Raw genomic sequence first — 23686 nt, forward strand, 5'->3', positions numbered from 1 at the left:
CTGTTTCAAAATAAAGAAAACATAGGGCTGGGAGAAGGCCCCTGGGTTCCATCCCCAGTACTGCAAATAATAATAATAATAAATAATAATAATAATAATAGTAATAATAAATTAAATAAATAAATAAACCGTAAAATAAGGCTGGGGCTGTAGCTCAGTGATAGAATGCTCCAAGATTCAATCCCCAGTGACACAAAACAACAACAACAACAACAATAATAATAATTTTTAAAATAAAAAAACAGAAAGAATGCTGGGTCCAAAGGCAAGTCCACTTTCAGTTATGATGGCTGTTGCCAGCATGCTCTCCAGTCTGGGCTGGCTTGGGTTCCCATCGCAGCCATGAGAAGACCCTCATTCCACAACCTCTCCCACAGGAACACTGTCAATTTTTTCTCCACTCTGACTGGGTAATAGCATATGGGAAAAGAGGACACACACGACTTGAAGCTCAACAAAAGAATGTTGGTCTGCGCCGCCTCGTGCAGACACTTGAGGGCCGTAAAGTCTGAGCCGCAGCCTTCTTCAGGGTAGTGGGGCCCTCTGCGGGTGTCTCCAGAAGTTCCAGAGTTATTCTAGTTCTCGTCCCCCATCCCACTCCCTAACCTTAGAAGTGATGACTCCCCAAATCACAGACTGGCCTACATACTTCCCCAAAACAGCTGTCCTGCAGAAACACTCAAACTGGAGTTAAAAATAGCCTCAGTCTCTAAAGAAGCCTGGGTCCTTGGGAACAAAGCCCATTAAAAAATGTCCCCACCTGCTTTTTAAAAGGGCACAGGAAAAGCTGACGCAGCTTCGTCCCAAAGCTTTGTCTCCTCGTTGCTGAGACCACCCTTCTCCACCTAGGAAACAAATCTCTCCTTGAAATATTCATCCATCTGGTACAGAGGGAGAAAAGCGAGGGGATGCCATCACGACCACCAGCTTCTGTCATTATTTTCATTTTCTCAATTCCCAAGTGGGCTCAGAGACTTTCAACAAAGTGTCTAAATTCACAGTCTATATAAGAAGGTCAATTTGCTGGGCCTGGTTTTCATGCATCTGTAATCCCAGTACTAGAGAGGCTGAGACAGGAAGATCACAGGTTTGAGGCTAGCTTTGGCAACTTAGCACAGACTCTAAGCAACTTATCAAGATGCTGTTTCAAAATTTAAAAAAAAATTTAAAAAGAGGTCTGTGAGTATAGCTCAGGGGTAGAATTCCTTTAGGACCCCCAACTACCAAAAAAAAAGATAATGACAATTTTTAATCTTAGGTGTCACTTCAAGGATACCATGGTATCCAGGCATGGTGGCACATGCCTGTATCCTACTATTTGAGAGGCTGAGACAGGAGGATCACAGGTTCAAGATCAGCCTCAGCCATGTAGTAAGACTCTCGGTAACCTAGTGAGACCCTGTTTTCAAAAATCCTAAAAATAGCCGGGCGTGGTGGCGCACGCTTGTAATCCCCGCGCTTGGGAGGCAGAGACAGGAGGATCGCGCAGGTTCAAAGCCAGCCGCGCGCGCTGGTGTAGGAGACCCTGTTTCCAAATAAAAATGTAAAAATAGGTCTGGGAGTGTAGCCCGGAGGTAGAAGGGCTTCCAGAAACCCCAGTACCACAAAAAAAAAAAAAAATCCTAAAAATAAGAGCTGGGGTACAAATCAGAGGAAACATGCCCCTGGCTTAATCCCCTATAACACACACACACACACACACACACACACACACAGCACAAAGGTTCTGTGGTGACCCAGCTCCCACAAAAGTCCTCTCAGATAACCATGGCACATCACCAATGGGAAGGGTGAGACACAGGTGTCTTAGGCCCAGAACACAGACTTTTGAGCAGCTTCAGCACCAGGAGATGGGATCCTCACGCACAGCCCACCTCAGGCACGCGCGGTACCTAGCTTGTGGCCACACCCCTCCTTCCTCAGCAGGAAACACATTTCACTGGGTGGTGGGTGGAAGTGAAGCTCAGCTGTCTAATGTTGTTGGCAGGCCGGGTTTCTCCACTGCAACAAGGAAGGAAAGGCTTTCAGGTTAAACAGAGAGGTCTGCGATGAATTCCTAACCTCTGGACCGCGACGGGGTTGTTGGGTGGGAAGGCGGCTCCTTTTCCATCTGCCTGGTCTTCTGTTTTACAAGCAAGAGCGACGAGGTCAGGTGAAGCCAGTCTCAGTTGCCTAGGAACTATATTTGTGACAGAAAGGAGAGTAGTTACCTTCTACACCGATTTATCCAGCCTCTGCTTCATGAACTTGAGGATGACCCCAAGAATACAAACTTCTAACCATAAAATTGTATCGATCCCAGAACCAGTGTCAGCCTGCTAGGGAAGGCCAGGGAGAATTTACTTTATTTGGAGGGAGTGGTGGAGGAAGAGAGAGAAAGGTTGGGCACTGAAGTTTCATTGGGTCGCTGGAGAATCCAAGAATGTTAGATGTCTGTCCAACAGGAACCCTATAGGAGACATGACCAAGAAGAAAGGTACAACACCATGTTGTTAGCTAAATATTGTGCCCCAAACCTACAAATAGAGTTCATACCCAAGATGCCATTCCAATCACATCCCAATCCCCAGGAGCTCCCTGCCTTAATAGCCCTTTGATGTCCTGGGTCCAAGGTTGACTATTTGGGGAAGGGAAGAGGGTGCCATCAGGGGATATGTTTTGGTATCTATAGCTACAATGTCTACACACGTGCAAGGGAGCTCTTTCAGGGTGTGGGGTGAAGCAAAGGAAGGGGTAGAGGAAAAATCTCTATTTTCTATTCTTAACCCTCACCCCACAAATGTCAAGGGCAGGTCTGCCGTTATGTGATAGCAGGCAGTGTTAGCTGCCAGTGGCCTGGGGGAACCAGGACCCAGGAGCTGAGTGAAAAGAAACCTGTAACAGCCTGCTTCTCCTGCTCCTCCTGGCTGCTGGTTGCCAAGATAGCAAATACTTGGTTCCAAGGGCAGGTTCTAGAAACCCCACAGTGCACTAGGGTCCTACATAATATGGTGCTAGGATCCCCACCAGGCAAGGAAAGAAGTGGGAGAAGCCCTTTCCTTCCAAAGGCAGAGCGTGCAATACCTGGCCCCCAAGAGGGAGTTCTGCTCTGCCCCCCACCAGCTCACCAGCCTAACCCACACTCCGCCTTCCACATGGAAGACTTGGCCGTTCTCACTCTGTGTTTGAGAGAATTGTCCTAAGATTCCAAAATCACAGTACCCAACAGTACTTAGTAGGCATTCCAGTTAGCATACTTGTAGCTATAATCTAAAGAGTGACCATGTAACTTAGAAGAAAGAAGATTTTTCTTCAGGTTCAGTCCATATGAGGCCGGGACCCAGGGATTTCAGGGCGTGGCAGCAGGAAGGATAGCACACGGGCTGTGCTGCTACTCACATCATGGAGGCCAGAAGCGAGAGTGCGAGACAGGGAGGAGGAGCCCAAGGCCACAGCCCAGGACCACCTCCTCCAGTCTCTCCCTACCGGACACCACCAGGTCAGCTCTTTACAATGGATTTATCCTCTTCTGGGATTACAACCCTCATGACTCAATTATATCAACTGTGAAGATTAATAATTGAGCTATTTAGGGGCCGTTTTATACTTAACTATAACAGTCCGCCTTCATTTTGGTTACTGTATAACAAACTCTTGGTAGCTTATAACAGTAATTATTTACTAATTCTCATGATTTGGGAGGTCAGAAAATAGGGCAGACTCAGCTGGTTTTGCTGCACTTGGCATCAGCCAGGGGCAGGGACTTGGCCACGTTTGCTGGTAGCTGGGCTGAGACATCAAGAGGGCTCTACCCACGTGGGCAGCACCTGGGGTATGACTGCTCCACCATGTGAAGGGCGCAGACTGGAAAGAATGTGACCAGAAGGGATGGAGGGTGGCTTGTGGCAACATTCCAGATGTGGCCCGCGTGGGCTGGAGTCCTCTGGCCCTGGGCTTCTGCCTTCAGCAGACACAGAAAGCATCTGCCTGGCCAGCAGCGCCAGCTGAGCCAAAGGCACTAGCTCCCAAACTGGCCCTCTGTCTCTTGGTGGAAAATGGAAATAAACCACAGGACAGCAGCAGGTAAGAGAAATGATCCAACTTTATAAAAATGTGATAATACAGCAAGATTTGATTGATATTTTTTTCTCTGGCAAGTAAAGTTTATAAAAAAAAAACACCTGGAATAAATTTTAGAAACATAACCTAATACAAATCAGGAACATAAACATTCAAGGAAAGAGTCATTTGGAAAGACAATGGCAGGAAACAATGAGCAGCAAAAGCAGCAGCAAATGGGGGTCAGTGGGGCGGCAGGAGGCGGGGCTGCCAGGGCCACCGGGGCAAAGGCTTCCCAGACGGGCATGGTGGCCGCCCGCTCAGCAGTGGGCAACACTGGCCTCCTGCGGACAGGCCCACCCATGAGCCCTTGCCCGGGCCTACCAGCCACATGACAGTGATTCAAAGCCAAGTCCTGAAGAATTGGCCCTGGAAGGCTGGCTCCCTCAGCCCACGTGTCCCTCGCCCACAGCTCTGCAGACCGCTGCCCCACAGTGCTGAGCTCTGCGCGCAGAACTGCATCAAAACCTCAACCCAAGCTTTGGTGGCAAACCTGCCGGGGAACCGAGAAGCCTAGTGTATGGCTGCAGACAATTCTTTTGGGGATGCCTGCGCCTTAGCCAAGGGAACCTTGGGGCCACCTCAGAGACGCAGGCCAGGAGAGCCCTGGCGACATCCCCAGGAGGAATGTCCAAGAAGGAATGTCCGAAGGATGCTGGGTGGATTCTTGACTACATTCTGAGGTAGTCTAACCGTGACTTGCACAGGAAGCTGAGAATGGTCACCAAAAAAATGGAGGGAAGGAGGGCAGAAAAATTGCTGCCGAGAGGAAAGGCTAAGAGATATAACGGAAGAAACTACGCTACAAGCGGGCTCGAAATAACCAGAGTGCGGCCTGGGCTCGGGGTGCTGGTGGGGCCATGTGGACCCTGGGCACACTCAGCTCTTGAACTACAGTGGCAGCAGTATGGCAGGGGGGGTCCACAGAGGGATTTCCTGGCCTGGAGCAGAGGCACCTCTGAGGTACGGGTGTCCATTTTAAATGCCCGTCGCTTGCTACTGACTGCCAGGATGTCACGAGCAAGGTACCTGGGGGCTTTGGAGGAGTGCCAACCTTCCCTTCAGCTAAGACTCCTCCAACCTGAGCTTGCTGCAGGGGCCTAACACCGCTAGACTGCAACGTGGAGACCACGAGGCCCTGCAGGCCAGGCAACAATCAGATCCTCAGCTCCTCTGAGAGAAACAACAGGAAGGAAAAGCAAGGCGCCACTGGACCACCCTGGGCTTTGCGTCTTAATGCTAACTTATATTCGTTGTCTCTTCTGCCTCTGACTCCAAATTCTAAGACAGGATGGACTCTTCCGGAGGCTCTTGAGGACCTAGTATTTTCTTTGCTTTCCACATTTTCGCGAGCGTCTTCTAGGACGGAGTTCACCAAAATCTTCCACTTCAGTCTCATAATCATCCTCCTGAACAATACCTAGTGAGAAGCAAAACCCAGAAAGAGAGAGCGGAGGTGATTTGTCCCCATTCCACTGTAAAGTGCAACATCCTACTAAACCTAGCGCTGGTGGGCATCACTCGAACCACCCCCCATGCCATTCAAGCATGGCATGGGGCTGTAACTATCTTCTGTATTTCTATCTTTTTAATAAACTTCTTTAAATCTTCAAAAAAAAAAAAACAAAAACCTAGTGTTTCTGTAATCAGTGTTTTTTTTTTTTTTTTTTTTTTTTTGGTGGTAAGGGGGGTAGAACCCAGAGGCTTTCTACCTCCGGGCTATTTTATATTTTATTTGGAAACAGGGTCTCACTAAGTTGCTGAGGGCCTCATTAAGTAGCTGAGGCTGGTTTTGAACCTGCGCGATCCTCCTGTCTCAGCCTCCCAAGCGCGGGGATTACAAGCGTGCGCCACCATGCCCGGCCTTGTAATCAGTGTTTTAGACTAAAGCAATAAACCTTTCCATCCAGGGCGCCAGACAATTTTCCTTTGAGTTCTGGTATTGCCGCCCACGAAGAGCCAAAGTGAACACCTTTCTCCAGGATTTAATTCTTTCAGGCTGGTTTCTCTGGCCTTACTTTAGGGGCCCTTTAAATGACAAAATGAACAAAACCTAGATTTGACCATATTCCTGGGTTGGCATACTAATTACTTTCTTTGAAATAATCACAGAACCATAGTCCCCAGAAGGACTATATGCTCAGGATTTTTATTGGCACAGAAATTTGCACCAGGTTCCTTCGAATTCTCCCAGCTCCAGGGTCCGGATTTTCCAGGAGCATCTAGATTAGGCCTCAGAGGGCACCCAAGGATCGTGGAATACTCAGAGGAAAAGCAAATGTGGTCGAGTTGGAGGGCCAGGCATTGGGGAAGAGGGCGAGACGGAGTCCTTCTGGACCACAGAACTTGGCAGGAAAATTCTTACTGCAACCAAGAATGTGACTCACTCCACACCAGCTGCAGCCTCTCTAGGAAGGCGCCTGCAGCTTCCCCAGAGATTCTGTGTGTTTTGTTCACAGCATATTCTCAGGCCCATAACAGGGCCGATACACACTATACACTCAGGAAATATCCACTGACTTAGATGAAGGACTGGCACACGCAAACTTCGTGCGTGGCACTAGGGATGGAATGCAGGAGCATTCTAGCTCCGAGCCGCACCCCCAGCCCTATGTGTTTTTTTATTTTGAAACACAGTCTCACTATGTCGCAGAGGGCCTAAGATGCTGAGGCTAGCCTTAAACCAGTGATCCTCCTGTCTCAGCCTCCCAGGTGCTGAGATTACAGGTGTGTGCCACCACACCCAGCTACAGGCAAACATCTATCAAGGCATCGCTCTGGGATGCTTGGTCTTGGGAGCCACTGTATGTGCAGTGACTGAGCCTCCTGTGCAGCAAAGGGCTTTGTGGCAACTCACATGAGCCCAGAATGATGGCGCTCACAATCACAGGGAGACACGTGGGTACACTGGCAGACGCTCCTAGACAACAGGCCACTGTGAGAGCACTGGCGCCCCACTTCACGTTCCCCTGGGAGCCAGCAGTACCAAGCACCAGAGGACCTGAAGAGCTGCCTGGCGGTAGACTGAAGGGCCCCTTACCTTCCTCCTTCAGCCGTTGCTCTGTTTTGGTCAGCCACTTCTGCGCATCCTGGACCGACAGGTCCAGAGTTTTGACGAGCCGAGTCATCGCCTCCTCCGCTGCAGGAGCCAAGCAACAGGGGCCAGTGAGGAGGCTGCTGCAGGCATTGGCCACGCCCCCGCGCCGCCCGCGCCCGTGCTCTCTGACCCGGCCTTCTGGAGTAAGGGACCGAGCTGCCTCCTGCTGCCTACTGCAAACTTCTTTGAATGCTGGCCGACCCCACTACTGTTGTCTGTGGAGCCTGCCAAGAGCAAAGCTTCAAGGAAGCTTGTGTCCACAATGGTATTAAACCTTAAACTGGAGAGGGTGTCTAAATTACAGAAGGCTTTAAAATATGCAGCTTCACTAGTTTTCTATGTAACTCCTGCTCGGTGCTGCTGAGCAGTAGCTAAGAATGAAGCTAGGGGACCCCTGATTCTAAGACCACATGAGAATTCGTATTCTTCGAGGCTCACCCGGGTGTGACCTAAGGGACTCTCTTGAGAAGAGAGCAGCTTCGCACTTCCAGAACTTCCTCAGGGCCCTGCCCAGGAAAAGACCCGAGTAAATGAACCAGGAGAGCATGCAAGTCTCCTCAAGGCTTATTACCTTCTCCCTCCCTAGAATTAGTTAGCAAGCCATTCTCTTATCTTTAGCACCTGGGGAAACCATCCTGGCCAAAGACTTTAAGTGAGGCTGGGGGGCCAAACAACGAGGTTTTGCTGCAATGTGAGAACAAAGCTTCTGTACTCCTGTTTCCGCTCATGTCAAGATCCCATCATCCCAAGTCACCCTCCCTCCAGAACACAGGGCCACAGGCCACCTCAGGACCCTTACCGCCAGCCCAGGCCTTGCGCCGGTAGAGGTCTTCCACCAACTCCGAGACCCGCTTGATGTGCTCCTGGATCTTCCTCTGCAGCATGTGGCTGTGCTCCCTGTAGCCCAGGTGGCTGTGAAGCCACACGCTCTGCTCGATGTCCTGCACCACCAGTTTGCCTTCTTCAATGGCGGGATCCACCTTCTCGTGGAAGAACTCTGAGTACCTCTGGTAGGCCTTCTGCTGCCTCTGGTGGCCTTCGAGGCGAAGATGCTGCTCGTAGGACTCGCTGCTCCTCTCCCGACACTCCTTCCCATCCAGCTCGGCCCTGGACAGGCCCACGGCCTCGGAGGCCACGCCCTCGAATGTCTTGCTGGGGCTGAAGTAGCGCTCGGGGCTGCGGGTGAACTTCACCCCGCACAGGTCGCACTGGGTTCGGTCCACATCGGCCTTTTTGAAGTTCCCGGCTCTGGGCTCCCTGGCCTCCTCCCGGCCTCGTCCCACCTGGACCCGCCTCCTCCAGCTGATGCACAGAGACACCACCAGGCACGCTCTCCTCAACTTGCGTTGGATGGAGGCCTTCCGCTGCTTCTTTGAAAGGATGGCGGCCAGGAGGCAGTCTCGGTCCTCCAGGGCCAGCTCATCGGTCTCGTCCTCATCAAAGTCACACTCGGGCTCGGCAAAGTAGTCCACAGGGCCCACACAAAGCAAGCGGTTGAGCTTGACCTCCTCGTGACAGAGGCCACGGACACCGGACCCTTTGGTGTGTCCGCTGTCCCAGCGCCAGTGGCAGTCCATCAGGTACTCTTCATCCCGCTCAAAGAGCAGGTCCTGCAGCGCCTCGGCCACGGCCTTCACGTTGACGGCCACCAACACCCGCCTCACTGCCTTCTGCAGCCGCTCGGGAACCTGGTCCGGGCAGTCCCTGCTCATCAGCTGCAGCCTGGTCTCGATCTCCTGGAAGTGGCGGTACAGAAGAGGTTTGCAGAATGGCTGCAGGACCTCGTCGGCATTCACCAGCATCACCAGGCTCAGCACCAGTGTCCGCTCGGCCTCGCCCGAGACCAGGCAGTCAATCTCACTGAAGGCATCGATCAGGACGTTGAAGTTCACGTTCTCGTAGCCACAGAGCACCTTGACGAGGTAGGAGAGGTGGAACCGGAAGTCCTGAATGGCTCTGCTCACATCCTTGGGCTTGTAGTCCTGAATGATGGAGAACACGTCCCCCTGCTCCTTGTCCTTCTTGCTGAACAGGAACTCCCAGTAGTGCAGGAGCGCGATGTAGCTCTTGGGGAGGCACAGGATGGTGTTCTTCCAGAGGCGGGCCAGCACCACCCCGCAGTGGATGAACTGGAACTCCAACAGGGCCACTGTGTTGCTGATGCTGGGGATGAGCAGCTCTTGGCACCTCTTGATGAGGACGTTCATGAAACGGAAAAAGAGCCTCTTGTAGTCTTCCGGGTTCCTGTGCACGTAGAACTGGTCGATGCAATTCTCCAGCAGCCGGATGAAGCACAGGTGGGTCTTCTCCACGCCTTCATCGTCCTTGTTGGGCACCAGCATGCCGAATTTCCCTTCTATTCCTTTGATCCTGCTGCCTCTGCCCCGGCCCCTCTCGTCCTTTCCAGACTCCAGGGCTTTCAGTTCCCTGTGGTAGTTGTCCTCCTCCTGGTGGAGCAGCTTTCCAAGCTCCTCCGGGTAGCTGGAGCAGAGGAGGAGCGCCTGCATGGCGGTCAGCCACAGGTCTGTGGACTCCCGCCGGCTGCGCGCCCTTTCGTTTCGGAACAGATCGTGTATGTATTCTTTCAAGGCAAACCTATAGGATCGGAAGGCTTTGTAGTTGAGCTTGAGGATCTCTTTGCACGCCATGGGGTTTTCTGACAGCACTCTCTGATGAAAATGCCTAGGGAACAGGACACTCAGTAAGGATTTGCAAAGGCCGTACATATCTGTGGACAAAATATAATCGATTTCTTCAAGTTCTTCAGCCAGGATTTTAGGGAATACTTTCTTGGCTTCCAAAAGCAACCCATTGATTGCCACCAGGTGCATTCTTGACTGAACCATCAGTTTGGCCTCACAGCGCCGCAGAGGCCTGTGAAAATCTTCACAGTCTTCATCTTCACATTTTAAGCCTACGATAAACCTCATGCAGACACCCGGGTAGGTCATCCCGAGCAGGCTCTGCGTGATCTGACACAGCCTGTTCAAAAGGTGCTTGTTCAGGGCTAGTTTCACTTGGTCAGTCATTATCAAGAAATGTTCTTTTGTTTTTTTCTCTCCCAAGTTCAAGTCCAGGTCAAAAATTATTCTTAATATGGGCCCAGGGTCGTTCTGAGCTATCTGGCAATACTTGGCATCCACCTGGGAGATTCCAAAAAACTCAAAGCAAGACTTGACCATTTCCTTCTCAGCATTGTTGGTCACTCTCTTGAGGGCCCTGACCAGGTTGAGCAGGACTTCCAAGCCCCCTGGAGCCAGGGCCAGGACCTTCTCGGGCTCGACCTCACACAGGCTGGCTGCTTCGTAGAGCGCTTCCACCACTCCGGCTGAGTGGTTGAGCATGTCGAACCTGAGGAAGGCATCTTTGAGCTTCTGGAAGTCTTTCAGGATCACCCCCTGCAGGAACTGGGCCTCTGCGATGCCAGCCAGCTGGCTGGTCTGATAGCAGAGATCCAGCGCTTCTCTCAGAATGGCTTTGGTGTGCTCGATGTCACAGTCTCTGGCCACGTTGAGGCGGGCCACCCCCAGCAGGCAGGAGGCCTGGAAGTCCTTGTCAGCAGTGAGCCTGGCGGCCTCCAGCAGACAGCCATGCTGCTTCATCAACAGGGCCGCCTCTTCCCTCCGGCCTTCCCGGTCCAGCAGGTCCGCGGCCTCTGCCAGGCGTTTCCGGGACTTGAGGAACACCAGCTGGTCTTCGGTGTCTAGCTTCGAGAGCACGGCCATCATTTCCTTGATCTTATTTGCACTCAGGTACTTGGCGGCAGCTTCCAAATAAAATTGACTAGCAGAGTAGGAGAGCTTGGAAATGGGAAGGGTCTTGGTCTTCAGCATTTCCTCATACCTGCAAAGAGAGATGTACAAAGGTCAACTGACTGTCACCCAGCCGACAGGAAATTTCCCCCAAAGTACGGCACTGAGCAATTTAAAGAAAATCTCACATGTAGATACAACAAAATGAGACGTAAACTTGCCAAGCATTCGAGCATTTTTAAAAATGCCTCAGTATACAGTTGCCAGTACGATAACTATAATAATAAATAATAAAATAATAAATAATAAACAATAAAACCTTCTTCAAAGCAATCTGGCATTACTGTGCTTAATTAATGCAATAGAGTGGAGTTACAATTTCAAGCCAAGTGGAAGTCAACATGCTTTTATGAGAGCGGATACCTTCCGCTCTCACAGAAGCATGATAATCATTTCAGGCATACACCTCTGATTAAGCTGAATGTGACAAAGAGAAAGGGACACGGGAGCCGTGTAGATATTAGTGATTCTAGCAGTCTACCCTTTATTATCCAACTGATGACCCTCTCTCTTGCCAGGTGTACATGGATTCATGTGAGACTGGTAAGCTCTGCTGGTTGATGTCAGTACAGCCCGTTATAAACACACTTGTTACAAATCCTCATCTCCTCCAGCCTCCTCTCCTCATGACCCTGTGTCAAAGCTGAAAAAAGAGTGGAAAACAGAGTCCTGCCCTCAAGGAGCTCTTGACTCACCCCCAAGGCCACCACTCAAGTGGAAGGAGACTGACCTGGTCCAGCCACTTCAGAAGCCACAGGATAACAGCACCCAGGGCAGGCTGCCTTCCAAGAGAAGCAAGGGGGGTAGTGGGAGGTGGGAAAGAAGAAAACCACTTACTTTTCTACTGCAATAGCAGCTTCCTCAAAAAGCTCCTCTTGGCAGTACATTTTGAGTGCTAGATCAAATTCCTGAATCTGCTCAAAGCATCTGAAAGCATCTTTGTAGCACTGGCTTCGCTTATAGAAATAGGCAGCATCTCTTATCTAGGACAAAGTAAGATTTTACTTTTATATAGCGTATTAATAATCCTAACAATAAACCAATACCAGGAAGGACAGGGAGGATACTTGTAGGCCAACTATTTTTTTTTTTTTTTTTTTTTTTTGGTGGTACTGGGGTTCCTGGAAGCCCTTCTATCTCCGGGCTACACTCCCAGACCTATTTTTTTATTTTTGGAAACAGGGTCTCCTAAACCAGCGTGGCTGGCTTCGAACCTGTGTGATCCTCCTGTCTCTGCCTCCCAAGCGCGGGGATTACAAGCGTGCGCCACCACGCCCGGCAGGCCAACTATATTTTAAAATCCAATTAAAAGCACTAAAATGCTGGGCATGGTGACACACACTTATAGTCCCGGCATTCGGGAGGCGTAGACCGGAGGATCGCGGTTTGCAGACAGCCTCAACTACTCAGTGAGGCCCCTCACAACTCAGTGAGATCCTGTTTCAAAAATAAAAAGACTAGCTGGGTGTGGTGGCGCACGCCTGTAATCCCCGCGCTTGGGAGGCGGAGACAGGAGGATTGCGCAGGTTCGAAGCCAGCCTTGCTGGCTTAATAGACCCTGTTTCCAAATAAAAATATGAAATAGTCTGGGAGTGTAGCATTGTAGAAGAGCTTCCAGGAACCCCAGTACCACCAAAAATAAATAAATAAATAAATAAATAAATAAATAAATAATAAACAAAATAAAAAGACTAAAAACTAGGGCCAAGGGTGTAGCTCAGAGGTAGAATGCTCCTGGGTTCCAGCCCCAGTACCACAAAAATAAAAAAAAATTAAAAAAAACACTAAAATGTAGATAATATTTGGGAAATTAATTCTTTATAAGATTAAAAAAAATTAAGTTAAATCCCAACCTCACACCATATACATAGGTAAGTCCCCGGTGGATTAAATATATAAATGAGAAAACTACTGAGGGAAAATGCATGAGAATATCTGTGATTTGGAGGTAAATAAATCTTTGACAAAACCCAAAACACACAAATTTCAGGAGAAAGACTAATGAATCTGGTTATGTTGGAATTTTTCAACATAGGGTACATGAAATAAGGTTAAAAGAAGACAAATACTAACATCTACGTCAGCACTGTCAACGGGATGTTCTATGAGATGGAAATGTTCTATATCTGTCTATCTCATCTGCTAGCCACAAACAGCATCTGAATATATAAAACTTGATATGTAGGTAATGTAACCAAGGAACTAAATTTTTTATTTAATTTTAGTTTTAATAGCCACATTTGGCTAGTGATGAATTTGTCCAGGACTTGGCAGGGCTAGAACATAAAAATGATTCCTACAACCAAAAGAAAAAAATACTTCCTGGAAATAAAACAGAAAACTAGGCCAAGAATATGAACTGGCAGTTTGCAGTGAGGGAAAATTCAATGATTAACAAATATCTGAAGATGTTCAACCTCACTGCTAGAGGCTTGCAAGTTAAAACCACAGTGAAGCTGAGCATGGTGGCACACATCTGTAACCCCAGGACTTGGGAGGCTAAGACAGGAAGATTGCAGGTTCAAGGCCAGCCTTAGCAATTTAGAAAGAGCCTCAGCAACTTAGCAAGATCCTGTTTCAAAATAAAAAAATACGTTGGGCGTGGTGGCGCATGCTTGTAATTCCCGCGCTTGGGAGGCGGAGACAGGAGGATCGCGCAAGTTCAAAGCCAGCCGTGCTGGCGTAAGAGACCCTGTTTCAAAAATATAAAATAGGTCTGGGAGTGTAGCCCGGAGGTAGAAGAGCCTCCAAGAACCCCAGTACCACCAAAAAAAAAAAAAAAAATACAAAGGAAGAGAGATGTAGAATGGAGGTAAAAGGCCCCTTAGGTTCAATCCCCTGTACTGAAAAAAAAAAGCCTCCCCAAACCAAACACACAGTGAGATAGATAGATAGATATATATCTCCATCACTTTTGTGGAAATCAGAAAATTACAGTTACTGTGTGAGAAACACAATTGAGAAGGTGGGGAACACAGAACCCTCAGGCACAAAATGGTATGGCCATTCTAGAAAGCAAAGTGCTCACACTTAGTAAGAAGTACAGCGCATGCACATCCCAGGGCCAGCAAGCCCGCGCCTAGCAAATGTGCCACCAAGGCTCACACAGGAACACGCTGCTCCATGCGCTGGGGGCAGCGACTCGGCAGCAGCCTGGACACCGTCACTAGGAAAAGGAAGAGGCAACGCACTCGGGCTACTACCGGTGGTCACACAGGGCCAGAAGCCAAGAGCAGAGGGTGAGAAGAGAAGAGCTAAACACGAGGCCATTCGGGTGTGCTTGCAAGTGTGTGTGCAAAAGACGCCACTGCTCGTCCTTCGCCAGCCATGCTCTGGGGAGCGGGGCCTGCATGTGTTAGCACGGCTGCTGCGAGATGACAATGGGAGAGAGACTGGCAGTGAAGGGGAAGAGAATGAACACACGAAGGTGGTGAGGTGGGCCTCTACCACCAATGGCGCGGTTGCCACAAACCAGAGAGCACACTGGACCCCTCCCATCCTCACGCTTCCCAACCAGCCCGTCAGCGAAGCCAGCCCGCTCGGCTTTCCCTGTCCACCACCTCCCTCACACCATCCCCCTCCACCAGCCGGGCACTGGCCACGCTGGCCTCTCCCAGCTGGCCTCTGCCTCTGCCCTGGCCCTACCTTTCCCAGCCTCTCACACAGCTGGGCTGAGAGCTGGAACTCCTTGGCATAGCTCAGACACTTCAGGGACAGCTTTGGCTCTTTGCACTCCAAATAGGTCTTTGCCAGTTCCAGATACTCCAACTGCTTTTCCCTGGACAAAAGGAAACCAAGCATTATTCCCATGAACTGCCGGCAGAACCCCAGCGTGTTCACCGGCTGCTCTCTTCTCAGCAGATCTGAACCGACCGCGCCATCGGACCCGCACTCACTTGGGGCTGACTTTCTTGGATTTCATGTTCAGGGCAGTGTTGTGGGCCAGAGCCAGCTTCTCCTTCTCAAATGCACCTCCTTTTTGGTAACACTTGGCTGCAACCTGGAATACGCAAGAGGTGGGCTCCCAGCAAGGTAAGGAGGCGACGTTCAGAAGAGTCAAAGCATTACGTGGTAGTAACAACACCCGCATCGCCAGAAGAGGCTGAGGAGGAAATGGAGCAGCACGAAAGGCAGAACCAACAGTGCTGCCAGCTGGGACTCTCGCATTTTTCTTTAGGAAGTATCTAGAATCCATGTATATTTCTACAGGCCACCATAGTAACAAGGGGGGGAGTTCACATTCACCCAGAGCTTAGGCTCAGGGTGGGCACGGGGGGCCTAAGTGGCATCTGCTGAGGAAGTGGATAGGCTGAACTGTTTACCCCGCCTGGCCTCCTTTCACACGTGCCTGTGCTACACTCCCTCCACCACGGGCCTTCGCACACATTCTCTCCATGGGCTGTTTCTCTCCAGTCCTTTCTCTGCTTCCTTAACTTCATCCATCCCACAGGTCTCAGCTCAAGCCTCCTCTCCTTGAGCAAGGCTTCTCCTGGCACCTGTCCAGGGCAGGTGGCCCGAGGGCAGCTGGTCTCTCAGCTGTGACTCCTGAACTTGTCTGTAAGCCTGCTGTGCTCAACATCATATGCCTGGGCCCAGACACAATGCTTAACAAATATTTCTTGAATGAATGATTCTTGGTGGTTCTGAAACATGCACTGATATACTGCCAAAAACTCAATAAAAATAATCTGAGTTCTAAAGTCCTTCAATGGGATCAAAATAAAGTCAGATGAGGGGGACTTCCAGGAAGATGGCGACGGAGAAAAGCGGGGCTTACGAGCCCCGCTAACAACCAATCTCTATTACCACAAAATCAGTGCCTTTCATAGCCAGAAAACACCATCAGCAGAGAAGCAAAAAATGTAATTACAAGGGACAGAGAAAAAGAGGGCTGGAAAAACGAGACACAGAAAGAAAACAGACCGCAGTGCTGCGGCCGGAGCCGCGGCACGAAACAGTGCGGGCGCCATCTTCCCTTGCAGCACCAAGCCACAAAGAGAAGGAAGACTCAGAATGGAGCTCAGAGACACAGAGGAGATATGCCAGCCTCACGCCTGAGGACGCAGCAGCACCGCCTTACTGCCGGTGGCAGAGGCGAGTTCACCAGACGACTACAGACCAACATACTCAACAGCCCACCAGGCTCCAGAGAGGAGCGGCGGACAGCGAGCCGAGGTGAGCCACTGCGGAACAGCCGGGCAAAATTCGGCAGATTTTTCGGCGCAGGGAGCGTCTAAAGCTCCCAGGGGCTGGGCTCAGCACACCCTGCAGGGACTCAGAGCGGAGCTCAAAACCAGAGGAGAAATATGCCAGCCTCACGGCCGAGGGCGTGGCAGCGGCGCCATATTGCCACCAGCGGCAGCAGCAACGAATTCATCGAGTCCACTATAGCTCCATCAGCACACTCAACAAGAGTGAGTCAAATTGCGACCCCTAGACGAGAAATTTCAGTACTGCATTCCCAGGGACTTGACCCAGTAGGGGAGTGGCAGTGGCAGAGATATCAAACCATAGGAGAACGCCCAACCTGGCACCCCCCATGGTCTAAAACAGCCTCAATTGACTCTCTGGGTCTGAGACTCTGCGATACAACCCAGTAAAGGAGTAGTGGGGACTGAGATACCACAGACTCGAGATCCAGAGCACCGTAAGTGAAGTCGTAGTGACCCAAGAGAAGAACCCAGAGAAGGCACAAACTTCCGAAATCATGGGAAAGAGGAATAACAATGAAGCAATGAATGCCCACAACCCCACAACATCAGAACCCGATAAAACAGAAATTCAGAGATTTCTAGAAGATCAAATCAGAAAAATAACTGTAGAAATAATAGAGCTGTTTCGAAAAGAATTCAGAGAGAGCCAAAAAGAGATAAAGGATGCAATTAATGAAGTAAAGGCCTCAATTCAAAGTACAAACAACCAATTAGACCACATGGAGAATAGAATCTCGCTCTTAGAAGATGAGCACTCCAAAAATGAACGCATAGTTTCTAATTTAGAAAAAAAAATCTGACAGCAGGAATCTGACATTGAAGAAATATGGGCCCATTTTAAGAGAGCTAACCTAAGAATAATTGGAATAGAGGAGGGAAAAGAAGGTGAAACCAAAGGGATCAACAATCTCTTCAAGGAAGTAATAGCAGAAAATTTTCCAAACGTAGAGCAAGAGGTCGATACACAGGTCCAGGAAACTTATAGAACTCCCTTTAGACAGGATCGGAGAAGAGGATCCCCACGCCACATAATTGTCAAAATGACCAATGTGGAAGCCAAGCAGAGAATCTTAAAGGCAACAAAAACAAAGGGCCAAGTGACTTTCAGAGGCAAACCAATTAGAATCACTCCAGAATTCCCAAACCAAGTCATGAGAGCCAGAAGGGCTTGGAGTAACATATTCCAAACTCTGAAAGAAAACAACTTCCAGCCAAAAATTTCCTACCCAGCAAAACTTTCTATCAAGTTAGATGGGGAAATAAGAAGCTTCTACGACAAACAGAAACTGAAGGGATTTATGTCTTCAAAACCAGCGCTAGAGAAAATACTCAAAGAGATTAACTACAAAGAAGAAATAGGTAACACACACCAGAACCAGAGAAACAAGATTTTCCATCCAACAGACAACTAAGATTGGTTATCTGTGGAGATTCATTATTTATGTTAGTCTTTTACCTATCTTTAAATTATATTGTTTGCTTTTATTGTTGCTAATTTTTAGGATTTCTAGTTGGAATATTAATATACCTTCAGATATAGCATTTGGAAATATTTTATCCCATTCTATCAGTAACTTTTAACTCTGTTTACACTGTCTTTGGATATACAATATTTTTTTATTTTCTAGGGAGTTTGTATACCCTTCTGTTGCCTGTGCCATTGAAATCATATCTGAGAAATCACTGTCAATTTCAATGTTGTGAGGTTTTATGACCCAGATTTTCTTCTAAAAGTTTATAGTCTTAAGATTTATATTCAGGTCTTTTATCTATTTTGAGTTAATATTTGTATATGGGGTTAGGTAAGGGTCCAGTTTTATTCTTTTTCATGTAATTATTATTTTTCAACAAAATTTAGTTAAAAGATTATTATTTCCCTCCACCAAATGTTCGTGGAAACCTTGTCAAAAATAACTTGACAATATATGGAAGAATTTATCTCTAGGCTTTTATTTAACTCCAATGGTTTATATATCTGCCTTTAGAACAGTACTACACTGTTTCAATTATTGTAGCTTTATATTGTTTGAAATCAGAAAATATACATCTTCTAGCTTTGTTCTTTTTCGAGATCGTTTTGGGTATCTAGAGTCCATATTCCATATTAGGATGGATTTTTTTCTGAAAAATAAATAAATAAATATATGATAGTTTCACCTAAAAAAAAAGAAAATAATATTCTCTGGTAAGAAAAAAAGCAAAAAGAAATATTGAAATGTTATCTTTAAGTCATCAAAAGCTTGGTATCAGGCTTGTTATGTGAGATTATCATTTTTAATTTTGGATAAATTGCTATAATACTAGATGTCAACCACTAAGCCAAGCATGGGAAGGAGGGATGGGGAGGGAACGGGGTGGGGATTGGGTAGGGGCTAACTGGGCGATGTGTGCATGTATGTCTACAAAGTTTTTTTTTTTTTTTTTTTTTTGGTGGTACTGGGGTTCCTGGAAGCCCTTCTACCTCTGGGCTACACTCCCAGACCTATTTTTACATTTTTATTTGGAAACAGGGTCTCCTAAGCCAGTGCGCGCGGCTGGCTTCAAACCTGCGCGATCCTCCTGTCTCCGCCTCCCAAGCGTGGGGATTACAAGCGTGCGCCACCACGCCCGGCTACAAAGTTTTTTTTAATCCCACTATGATGTATGAATACAGTGCACCAATAAAGATAAATAAATAAATAAATAATGAAAAGGAAAAAAATAAAGTCAGATGAGGAAGGCTTTTCATAATATTCTCAACTCTGCAGGCTCCCCTAAAATGATTTCATGTTCAAACGTTCACAGATATATATATATATATATGTTTTTTTGGTGTTACTAGGGGTGGAACCCAGAGGCTTTCCACCTCCGGGCTATACTTCCAGACCTTTTTCATATTTTATTTGGAAACAGGGTCTCACTAAGTTGCTGAGAGCCTCACTAAGTAGCTGAGGCTGGCTTCGAACCCGTGCGATACTCCTGTCTCAGCCTCCCAAGTGCAGGGATTACAAGCATACACCACCACGCCCGGCCTGTTCACAGATATTTTTAAGGGGTGAATAATTAAAAGCCCATGGGAAGCGCCCGACGGAACCACCGCGGTGTCTGGGAGGAGTGGGGTCTTGATGTGGTTCCTTCAGTCACCCCCTCCTGCTGCTGCCTCAGCTTCCCCTTCCCTCCATTTGTCTAGAAAAACTCTCGATTTTGCAACAACAGCCAAATGTGCAGTATTTCTTTCCAGTTATAACAAGGATGAGCAGTGAATAAAGTTTTGGGGCTCAGCTGACTTCTGCAACAAATATTAGGTTGGTTTTTTTTTTTGGGGGGGGGGGTACTGGGGTTGCTGGAAGCCCTTCTACCTCCAGGCTACACTCCAAGACCTATTTTATATTTTTGAAACAGAGTCTCATAAGCCAGCGCAGCTGGCTTCGAACCTGCGCGATCCTCCTGTCTCCGCCTCCCAAGCGCGGGGATTACAAGCGTGCGTCACCACGCTCATCTTCAAATATTAGGTATTTTTAATGCTACCTTCCAGACATACCCAAACCTCCAGACTCCAGTGCCGATAGGAGTGTCAATAGGACATGACCTAGTGCCAGCCAGTGAGCGGCATGAGGAAGTCGGTCGAGGACTTCAAGATAACAAGAGAGCCAGAAGAAAGTGCCTGCCCTGCGCTTCTGCTGTGTGGCTGCTAAGGGACCCAGGGTGCTCAGAGCTGCTGCGCCCACTAGTCAGTACGCAACCATGAGGGCACATCTTCAACAAGGAAGAGATGGAAGGAGATCGGCCCATGTTGGCTCTGTTTAACTGCAGAATTGATCCTAAGACCAGACTTCTTGGTATTGAGTTAACATTGAAAAAAGAAATTGAAGAAGGCCTTAGAAGATGAAAAGATCTTCCATGTTCATGGATAGGCAGAATAAATATTATTAAAATATCCATACTTCCAAAAATGATCTACAGATTCAACGCAATACCCATTAAATTACCAAAGTTCTTCCTCACATAAAAAAAAAAATCAGTCCTTAAATTCATTTGGAACAACAACAACAAAAACAAAAACAAAACAAAAAAAACCAGAATAGCCAAAGTAGTTCTCAGCAACAAAAATCATGCAGGAAAAATGACAATACCTGATTTTATACTACAAAGCCATAGTAATAAAAACAGCATGGTACTGGCACAGAAACAGATACACAGATCAATGGAGCAGAACAGAAAACTCAGAAACAAATCTGCAAACTTACAGCCAATTGGTTTTTGACAAAAGGGCCAAAAACATACACTGGAAAAAAGATAGCCTGTTCAACAAATGGTGTTGGCAAAACTGGTTAACCATATACACACACACACACACACAAAAAATGGAAATAAACCCCACTTCTCATCCTGCACTAGATTCAATTCAAGATGGATCAAAGACTTGGAAATTAAACCAGCGACCTCGAGGCTCCTTGAAAAGGCACAGGTCCAACACTGCAACACATAGGCACAGGTAAAAACTTTCTCAACAAGACCCCAAAGGCACAAGAAATTAAAAGGTGAATCAATATGTGGGATTGCATTAAATTGAAGAGCTTATGTACAGCAAAGGAAACTATCAAAAACCTCAACTGTGAGCCAACAGAATGGGAGAAGACTTTTGCCACCTACTCCTCTAATAGAGGACTAATATCTAGACTATACGAGAACTCAAGAAATTCATCACTAAGAAAACAAATAACCCAATCAAAAAATGGGCAAGTGAACTAAATAGACACTTCACAAAAGAAGAAATTCAAATGGCCAATAAATGCATGAAAAATGCTCAACATCATTAGCAATCAGAGAGATGCAAATCAAACTACCCTGAGATTTCACCTAACTCCAACTAGAATGGCAATCATTCAGAACATAAAGGGAACGAGCACAACAGTGCTTTTTTTGTGTGTGTGGTAACTGGGGTTCCTGGAAACCCTTCTACCTCCAGGCTACACTCCCAGACCTATTTTTATACTTTATTTGGAAACAGGATTTCCCAAGCCAGCGTGGCTGGCTTCAAACCTGTGCGATCCTCCTGTCTCCGCCTCCCAAGCTCGGGCATTACAAGTGTGCACTACCACGCCTGGCGTCCAACAGTGCTCTTTTAGTCAACATTCACAAACTACAGGTAAAGACATCTTCCTCACCTCTTCTGGAAGACACCTGCCCTGGTCCCACCTGAGACTCTGTGATATAATATGCAGATATGCTGGGGGAAACAACGGCTCTGATATTTCTTTCTTTTTATTTTGCTGTTGGAAAGTTTTTATTTTTTAATTTTTTTATTGGTCATTGTAGTCACACATCTTAATGTGGTAAAAAAAAAATAGTAGAGGTACACATGCACACATCACTCATTTAGCCCTTTCCCCATTCCCTCCCCTCCCTCCTTCTCAGGTTTGGCTTAGTGATTGATTTTGGTATGTTTGTGAATGTATATCATATACATTAGGGAATTTCCCCCTCCCCCTCCCATTATTTCAAACGGTGCACTACCGAGGACATTTCCTGGAGGCTAGCTGCCCAGGCTCACTGCGATGGAGTCGGTGCAGCTCGTGATCCGGCCTAACCAGCCCCCCCAGACTCAGGCTGGCAGTGGAGCTGGTGTCGGATTAATTTGGAAAAGCCAACAAGAGCGATCTGTCCCATGTGATGACAGCAAACACAGAGCACAGGCGGGAGAGAAAACAAATAGGATTCTCTGCCAGGCAAAGGCCACACCTCCACGTGCCTCTCAGTACCTGCTGGTGGTCTCCGGCAGCCAGTGTTTCAGAAGTGGCACAAGCCACTTACGCCATCCCTGACCCGCAGACAGGTACGACGGTGGGACCCCACCTGGCCTAGCCTTACCTTCCAGCACTGGTGCTTGGCGTAATATTCTCCTTGTGCGATCCATTCCTCGGGAGTCGAGGTCTTGACAAACATGCTATCATCAAAGTCTAAAATAAAAAAGGAAGATCAGGTGTGCAGCTCCGAGAGTTTGCTCGCTTACCCCTGTTGTTATGGGCTGATCCATGTCCCCCAAATTCACCTGGCGACGTCCTAATCTTCTCACCTCGGCATGTGACTGTGGTGGGAGACATGGCCTTAAAGAGGTGAGGAACTTAAAAGGAGCCTTAGCGGCGGCCCTAACCCAAACTGAGCAGTGTCCTTGTGAGAGGAGGAGAGTAGGCACACAGAGAGGCAGCAGGAGCAGGGCACAGCAGAGGGAGGCACACAGCACCACGGGAAGGTGGTCCCGAGGGCCTGCAGAGAATCCAGCCCCAGCACCTTGATCCTGCACTTCTAGCCCAAGAACTGGGAGGAAATCCAGTTCCGCTTTGAATGCCCGCAGCTGTGCAGTGTAGACGCGGTGACAGCACGCCTGGGCTGTCCCCTGCTAGTCCTCACTTAAGATACTTCAGCTGCCAGGCCAGGCTGCTCTGGGTTTCAGGAGAAAAGGCTGGAGGTGAGAACGAATGGGTTTGAATTTTTAAATTTTGGTCCACTCTCCTGTTCTGTGGTTATGAACTAGATGACAGAGTTCAACTACTAATTCTTCTCTGAAAACCCAAAGCCAAGTAGCTCTCTACAAGCTCCCAGGAAGGGGATTTAGCATGGAACAAAGTAACAGGATTTTGCAGTATAGATGCTACTTGACCTATGATAGGGTTTTTCCTAATAAACCCCACGGTAAGTTGAAAATAAATCATCAGTAAAAATGCACTTAATACACCTGACCAGCCCAACATCATGGCTGGCACTGTGGAGGATCAGGCTGCATGGATGACGAAGCCATGGCTCGCGGTCACTGTCCAGCACCACAAGTGAGTGCTGGACCACAACTGCTGGCCTGAAAACGACCCAGGCTCAAGTAACAATTTCTGTTCTCTGCATGTCACTTTTGCACCATCAGAAAGTTGAACAATTGTAACGTGAACCGCCCTAAGTCTGGGACCATCTGCATTTCCAGCTGCACAGGCTTGCGCACGTCACAGTGAGCAACCTGGCATGTTCCTGTTGGTGGCCACAGACCACTGCAGCCACCTGCTGTCTGTCCCTTCTGTGCCCCTGGGCGACCGCACCAGCCCCCCAGCAACAAGACAATGCGCAGCCTCATGACACACGAGGAAGACGGTACGCCAAAGCGAACCTGAGGGGTCAGAGGCACCCAGGCCAGTGGACAGCAACCAAGGAAGTGAAGCAGACATGGCCAATGTGCTTAGAAGATTTTATTTAGAAGGTGTGAGAACATGTTAGACTCCACAGCCTGAGCACTCTCTGCTCTCCCTCCGCAGGAAGAGGCCCTGTGCAGGGATGACTTCCTGGCATCTCATTCTGCTTCCAGGTGTGCTATGACTGCCCTGCTGAGACTTTAGCCCTACAGTAAAACCCTATATTATCTCTGACTTGAGCCAGCGAACTCTGCAGGCACCGTGGTGAAGAAATGCAAAGCGCAGGGTGCTCCTCACCCACGTTCCCTGCAT

At 48.3% G+C, this 23686-nt stretch overlaps 1 protein-coding gene across 4 annotated transcripts in view; it reads right to left on the reverse strand.

Annotated features, from left to right (window-relative positions):
* Positions 1-5417: 5417 nt before the first annotated feature.
* Positions 5418-23686, reverse strand: part of TRANK1 (tetratricopeptide repeat and ankyrin repeat containing 1) — a gene marked incomplete at both ends in the record, with an annotated part of 100280 nt that continues 82011 nt past the window's right edge. For all 4 annotated transcript variants that reach the window (XM_080714912.1, XM_080714910.1, XM_080714909.1 and 1 more), the window contains 7 exons: positions 5418-5518; positions 7139-7237; positions 7995-11038; positions 11845-11990; positions 14653-14785; positions 14904-15007; positions 22071-22159. In XM_080714912.1, coding sequence (XP_080571038.1) covers positions 5418-5518; positions 7139-7237; positions 7995-11038; positions 11845-11990; positions 14653-14785; positions 14904-15007; positions 22071-22159 — 3716 coding nt within the window. The remainder of the gene's footprint in view (positions 5519-7138; positions 7238-7994; positions 11039-11844; positions 11991-14652; positions 14786-14903; positions 15008-22070; positions 22160-23686) is intronic.

The sequence above is a fragment of the Muscardinus avellanarius genome, assembly GCF_963383645.1.
Source record: "Muscardinus avellanarius genome assembly, chromosome: 18".
Classification (NCBI taxonomy): Eukaryota; Metazoa; Chordata; class Mammalia; order Rodentia; family Gliridae; genus Muscardinus; species Muscardinus avellanarius.